Source organism: Myotis davidii, unplaced genomic scaffold, assembly GCF_000327345.1.
Source record: "Myotis davidii unplaced genomic scaffold, ASM32734v1 scaffold185, whole genome shotgun sequence".
Lineage (NCBI taxonomy): Eukaryota > Metazoa > Chordata > Mammalia > Chiroptera > Vespertilionidae > Myotis > Myotis davidii.
In genome coordinates, this window is record NW_006297811.1 from 5,337,190 (window position 1) to 5,344,771 (window position 7,582).

Sequence of the window (7,582 nt, forward strand, 5' to 3'; positions counted from 1 at the left end):
GGCCTCCCGGCCGCCCGCGGGGCCAACGTCACCGCCCCCCGGGACCCCGGCCGGGCCCGCTCCCTGGACGAGGAGGAGCACTACGGCGACGGTGACGGCGAGGGCGAGGAGGAGGAGGAGAACTACGCCGGCGAGTCCGAGCACCCGTCGCAGCCCGAGGGCGACGAGGAGGAGGAGGAGGAGGAGGAAGAGGAGGAGGAAGGTGAGCTGGGAGGCTCCCTGGTGGGGACAGACGCCCCTGTGGGGGCCGAAGCCCCGTGTCCGTCCGAGGACATCGAGACTGACCCCTGGGAACATTTGTAGAGCCCTTTGGCAGTCAGCCACGAATTTATACATTTTTCACTCGTGTCATGGCCTTGAAGAAACATGTTAATTTCCCAAGGCCGCAGCAAGCTGAACAAGCCCACGTTTAGGAGTTGCTACAGAAATACTGCTAAGAAGACGCTTTGTTTTTTAAGTGATGGGAGGCAGAAGTAGTCTTCCACCAGGTGGAATTACTTTGACTCCCTTTGCAGTTACGTTTTTTCCCTTCCCATGGTAGATTGTTTTTTTTAAGTTGCAAATTGCTTGAGGTCGTCTTTGTATATTTGCACGTTGCATTGGAACAAAACGGAACTCAGAATTCCCCTCATTGTGACACATCTAGATGGATCCATGTGCGGACTGAACTGCCCAGAAGCCCCATGTCAGCTTCTTGCAGCCCCAACCTTGAGCACCTCTGCAGCGTGGAGGTGTTTTATTTGCACGTTCAACTTTGCACCCCAGAGGAACAGTGTGGCCTTAGAAAACACCGATTAAGGGATCCAGCTGGTGGCGTTGTTAGATGATAACGTGTTAACCAAGGGAGAATGAGCTTGATGAGTTTGTGCTTGGTACATACTACTAGTAAATTTGCCTTCTTCTGCTAGCTCTCTAAGCAATAAAACTTGACACGCTATTATACCTGTCCTATTGATTAGTAACTCACATGCCGGTAGGCCAAAGGTCAGTTGCAGGTGGGCAGCCATCTGAAGGAGAACGATTCCTTTACCTCATAAATGACCCAGCTGAGATTCTTTTAATATCCGTGGCAGTCTCCTGTCTCCTATACATATAGAGTAGATGCCCTATTTATCAGCTTTTCTTTTCTTTGCTGATGACAGATAGTGACCCTCCCTGACAGAAAGAAACTGACTACCTGAGGTTAATGGTGGGATGAGATTTGTTATTGCCTTGATAAGATTACATTACGGAGAGCTTACACACGCACCCTGAGACTGGCCCAACTTCGTCTCCTTGACTGGGGAAATGTGAAGAAGAAAAGGGACTAGAAAAGAGAAAAACGTGTTCTAAAGCATAGTCCTTATTGCTTCACTCTAGTTTTAAAAGTAATTGCATTAATAACTTTAGTATTAAACTGGTCAAGGGATAGTTCCAGGTGTAAAAAGTTAAATGGAGCTTAGAGTAAACCTGGGTGACAGAACTATAATGCCTTAGATGCAAATTCAAATGCAGGATAGTTATTTATTCTCTCAATGTCTCCATTTCCTTATCTGTGAACTTCAGGGAGTCCGCGTGCCTTCTGGATTTTTATACACACAATTTCATGCACAGCTGCTTTTCCCTGGGGAAAGTGAGAATCCAGAACTTTAAACAATCTGAGGTGTCTGAGATCTGGATGTTTCTGAAATTTGACAAAGCCCCTCTTAACCCTCAGAGGACCAGTGTAAAAATATTAAACACCATTTATGATCCACTGGACATTTTATTTTACTTTTGAGGCATTTTACAAATAATTTCAAATGTAAGAACAAAGGGGCAGTGAAAACAACTTATTTGAAGTTTTAATAAGAATTTACATTTTATTTCCAAATTTATCCCAAATTTTTATTTAATTTTTCCTGGTTTTGAAGATTAATGGAAAAAGTACTTTTAGTGCAACTAAAAGCTCATTGGTTGTTATGCATGAGTCTGAAATGTAGCCATTTTATAAATACTGAGTCCAGATTTTAAGTACATCTTGTAATAGATTCTAGTTGTTATTATTGTTCTTTTCGCACTTTATCATAACACAATACTTTTGAAAACTAGGAAGACACATATTTTGTTGAAGAGAAGACTGCCATATTCTTTCTCCATATTTGCAAAGCCATTTTCATCGTTGATTTATAAACAATTACAATTGTTGGTCCAATGAATTTATTCATTTCTACATCTATTTTCTTTCAATTACCTTTGTATTCACATCTGGCACTTACTTGTCTGTTTACTAGCCTTATCAAGCACATTCTTGTGTATAAACCACTTTAAAAAGGACACAACCATAAAATTACTTTCGTTGCTACTTCATAACTGTAATGTTGCTACTGTTATGAATCATAGTGTAAATATCTGATATGCAGGATGGTCTTAGGTGACCCCCATGAAAGGGTCGTTCAACCCCCAAAGGGGTCGCGACCCACAGGTTGAGAACCACTGACTAAGGTATCATCTCTCATTTTGCTTATACAATGAATTTTAACATCATCATTAGCATCCAAAATTCTGCTATCTATTTCTCTATGTTCATCTTCTGTTTCATCCAATAATTGTGAAATGTTTTTCACTGTCAACTTTCTTTTCCTTGCCATTATGGACCAAAAAGAAATAAACTCTGAAATCTCAATTGTGTTCAAAGAAAGCTGAAAATAGAGGATGAGAAAGATGTATCTAAACTTCTTTTATATCTTCCTGAAAGATGATGTGATTCTTTGGACAAAGCAATAAGAAAACAAAGTATGATGTAATACCTATAATTTATTTCACAATTATGTCACCTTTCTAGGCCATTCTAACAAGTATTCCATTTTATTATTATAGTCTTTTTTTTAAAAATAGGAGTAATTGATTAGTAATACTGAAATCCATCATTATGGATGATGAAATAACAAAATGTTTCAAAATATAGGAAAAATCACCAAGATACTATGTTATATATACTCTCAATCCTTTTATACGCCTATCCCTATGCCTTTATACCTTTGGTATACCCTTATACCCTTTATTAATCTAAGATTTATAAATTTACTCTTAACCTCTCTGCCTTTAGATTTATAAAAGGAACCAACAATAGACCTACATAATAATTTCAAGAGAAATGAGTTTTATTCTATAAAATGAGGTTTATTCTATATCAATATAACTATATAGCATTTTCTCTTTTTCTTTGGAAGACCTGTAAGAAAGAAAAAAAAATCATGAGCTATCAACCGTACAAATCAATTTTCAAAAAAGAAACTAAAAAATAAAACTTGTACTGTGATGTCATATACCAACAATTAAAGCATCCTGTCCGAAATTAAAGAGAACATTCCAGGATCTGGCCAGCACAGAAAAAACAGTAGGATCATTACCAGCCTCATTGTGGATTCCAAGCTTTTATCAGCACAAAGACCCAGGAGATATTTAGGGAAGCCTCATTACACTTTTGACTCATACTAAACTCACTATTTTTTTATTTGTCATTTTAATTTGTGTGTGTAAGAAAAGCTTGCTTATAATAGTTCCTATTTTAAACTCACTATTGAACTCTCCTTTTCACCTGTTCTTTTAAAGACAGCCAATAAAGTATTTTGAGGACAACTGACTTTTCAGCTTACATACAGGACTTTCAGCTTACACACAGCATGAAATCAGTACTATCCAAGACATTAATAAAAATGTTGAACAGTACAGAGTCCTGTGACACATGACTCCTACCACATTGACACCAACCAATTAATTAGCATCAGTGGATCTTACTGTTGAAGTTATACATAAAACTTTACTGACATTGACATGCAGACCATATTTTTCCTTTTTACTCATAGATAGATAATGGGAAATTTTGATAAATACTACAGTGAAGTCCAGATACATATAATCACCCTGACTCACCATTATAGGATCCCCATAAAAAAAAGAAAGTCAGTGAATGACCTAATGACCTAATGACTTAATACTCAAAGCTGAAAGGGCCTTTGGAGATAACACGATTAAATCTCAACTTTTTTTAAAAAAATATATATTCTTATTGATTTCAGAGAGGAAGGGAGAGGGAGAGAGAAATAGAAACATCAGTGATGAGAGAGAATCATTGATTGACTGCCTCCTGCATGCCGCACACTGGGGATCGAGCTGTAATTGGGTGGCATGTGCCCTGTCTGGGAATCGAACTGCAACCTCCTAGTTCATAGGTTGATGCTCAACCACTGATTTGCCCCGGCCAGACTCAACTTAAATAATTTTCCCAAAGGAGCATAGGTACTGAATAAGAGAGCTGATTAAGTATTTAGTTTATTGAATGCTTTTTGAAAAGAGGTTATATATTTAAAAACATTTTTTTATTGATTTTAGAGAGGAAGGAAGAGGAAGAGATAGAGGCATCAGTGATGAGAGAGAATCGTTGACCAGCTGCCTCCTGCACACCCTCCACCAGGGAACTAGCCAGCAACCTGGGCATGTGCCCTGATCCGAAATCAAACCATGGCTTCCTGGTTCATAGGTCAATGCTCAACCGCTGAGCAACACAAGCCAGGCAAAAGAGGTTATATTGAAAAGTAGTCTAGTACTCATTCTCTTACCTGTGTTTTCTGTGTTCAAGATTTGGCTTTTAATTTATATCCCATAATGTGCCAGTTGAAAGTATCCAAGCATTTCAAGCAAAAATGTTAATTCAAAATTGATCATGATAGTCCAAATAATTTATTTAACAAAGTCAATATTGATTAACATATTTACATCTAGTGCTTACTGTGTATTCAAGACACTGTATTTGGTACATCTATATATATAAAAGGCTAAATGACCGGCCTACTGGCCAGTAGGTATGATGCTCACTGATCACCAGGGGGCAGACACTCAACGCAGGAGCTGCCCCCTGGTGGTCAGTGTGCTCCCACAGGGGGAGCGCTGCTCAGCCAGAAGCCAGGCGCACAGCTGGCAAGCACAGCAGTGATGGTGGGAGCCTCTCCTGCTTTTGCAGCAGTGCTAAGGAGCAGTGAGCTGAGCGGTAAGAAGCAGTGAGCAGGCAGGAGGTGAGGAACGAGGGGTCCAAACTGCAAGAGAGATGTCCGACTGCTGGCAAGCGGAAATCCCTTGAGGAGTCCTGGACTGCAAGAGGGTGCGGGCCGGGCTGAGGGGACAACGCCCCCAATCCCAACCCCATGCATGAATTTCATGTACCGGGCCTCTAGTAAGCATATTAAAACTATAAAAATATTGTCTTGCTGTAATAAAAATAGAAAAAAAATCTTTGAATTATATAAAATCAACAAGTACAAAATGAGTGAGAATGAGGTTATCTCTTAAGCATTTTTATAGCAGTAAACAAGTTACAGAATGTTTTCACACACATTCTCTCATTTACTTCTCACAGTAATCAGTGAAATAGATTCTCCTTTTTAAATTTTACAGAAAGGTTCACTAGGCCTGAAAGAGTTTAAGTAACTTGCTCAAACTCAAAGTAGCTAATTAGTGGTAGAAGCAGCAATTTGGCTTTAACTCTAATGCATTTTCCCATGTAACATTGTTTCCTCAGGATATAATACCTTTTAAGAATTATCTTCTAACACCTCATTTAATATTTTTATCCTTTGAGAGTTTAGTCTTAATGTGAGCTATGAAGAATGGGTTATATATTACAGCAAGTGGAATTCATGCCAAACTTCAGCATGATGAGAAAAAAGAAGCTCTGTATTATGTGATTTGAACCCAATGATATTTAATCAAATACTTGTGTATTCCTAGATTATCCTACTAATAAAGTGTTAGGAATAGTAAAACCAATCTATAATACATGATTTTAATGAACACTTGGTATAGAGACTTTTGTTTTGGATGAAAATGATACCCTCAAATTTTTCAGAAAATAGAGAATTGGAAAAAATTGGACCTTACAATTGGCTGGGTTTTTTTGTTTGTTTTTTTCTGACTTTCTATAGGACTTTAAACTCATCATGTATTAAAGTAATGAAAAATTATTTTTAGGTTATATAAACTTTCCTTGCAAGTTATTTCTTGATTTATTACTTTAAAGGCTTAGGTTTCTTTTGATGTAAACAATAATAGATGTACTGCTTTTCGTATTGCTTTTCTGATTTAATAAAACTTTTTAAAATGTCTGCTTCCCAGCTCTAGCTGGTTTGGCTCAATAGATAGAGCATAGGCCTGTGGACTGAAGGGTCCCAAGTTCAATTCTGGTCAAGGGCACATGCCCGGGTTGTGGGCTCAGTCCCCAGTGGGAGGTGTGCAGGAGGCAGCCAATCAATGATTCTCTCTCATTATTGATGTTTCTGTCTCTTCCTCTCCTTTCCTCTCTGAAATAAATCAATAAAAATATATTTAAAAATAAATAAGTAAATAAACAGGGAATCACCATATGATGCAGCAATTCCACTTCTGGGTGTATACTCTAATGGAATGAAAGCAGGGACTCCAACAGATTTGTACACAGATGTTTATAACAGTATTTCACAATACCCCTAAAGTGGAAATACTACAAATGTCCATTAATAAACGATTAGATAAACAAAATATGGTATCTATATATATAAAAGGCTAACATGCTAAGTGTCCATCAAACTGTAAGCCAGCTCCCTATATTTTTTTGGCACATGCACTGCCTTCACCAAAGTAAAATTTCCTCCATCTCACAGATGTTCAGAAGATGAAAAATCTTGAGATGCATCTCACAGATGTCTTTCTACATACTGTGTTGGCAAATCTATCAAGAAATGTGCTTCTTTGTAATAGTCTATTCTAAATTCTACATTTCTCCAATTTATATGTCATATCTTGGAGAAAAGAGGTATTGGCTTTGTGGGGAAGATAACGTTCAAGGATTGTAACTTGTATTGATGATTCCATAAATAGAATTTGGATACAAAAATCTTTTACATGGTGGTGGGATTAAGGCAACACATGATCTACAGTAGACTGGTGTTTCCCAAACTTAACTGTTCACCCTCAGTTCCTGACGGATTTGTTAAAACACAGGTTGCTGGGCCTACCCCAGAGATTCTAACTCAGTAGGCCTTCAGAGGGGCCTAAAAAATTATACTTCTGAACAAGTTCACCAATGAAGCTGATGCTGCTGGTTAGAAGACCATCTTTTCAGAACCACTATAGCGTAGCTTGTTGAGAAGATAATAGATAATTCACAATGAAATTAAGTTTATTTTAAATAGACTCTGCCTTGTAATAAAAAGACAGTGATAGGAGGGAAAGACAAAAACCAGAGGGTAAGACAGAAAATCCATGCAGATCTACATTAGAACATTTTTTTTTGTCAAACATTACACCTGAATTACTTTTATTTGAGATAGCTTTTGTTTTTGAATGTGTGTGATAAAATATACCTAACATAAAATTTACTATTTTAACCATTTAAAATGTACATTTCAATGACATAAAGCACATTCACATTATTGTGCAACCATTAGCACCATCCATCTCCCGAATTTTTTCATCATCCCAAACTGAAACCTCCGTGTGCATTAAATACTAACTCCCTACTTCCCCTTTCTCCCAGCCCTTGGAAACCACTATTTCATTAAAAAATTTTTTTTTTATTGCTTAAAATATT

General features: G+C 37.8%; 1 protein-coding gene across 1 annotated transcript in view; it reads left to right on the forward strand.

Moving 5' to 3' along the window:
• SPACA1 (sperm acrosome associated 1) overlaps positions 1 to 7,582 on the forward strand; it is a 21,863-nt gene that overhangs the window by 2,095 nt on the left and 12,186 nt on the right. Inside the window, exon 2 of the mRNA XM_006773505.2 lies at positions 73 to 202. Within this exon, the coding sequence (XP_006773568.1) occupies positions 73 to 202 (130 nt within the window). The remainder of the gene's footprint in view (positions 1 to 72; positions 203 to 7,582) is intronic.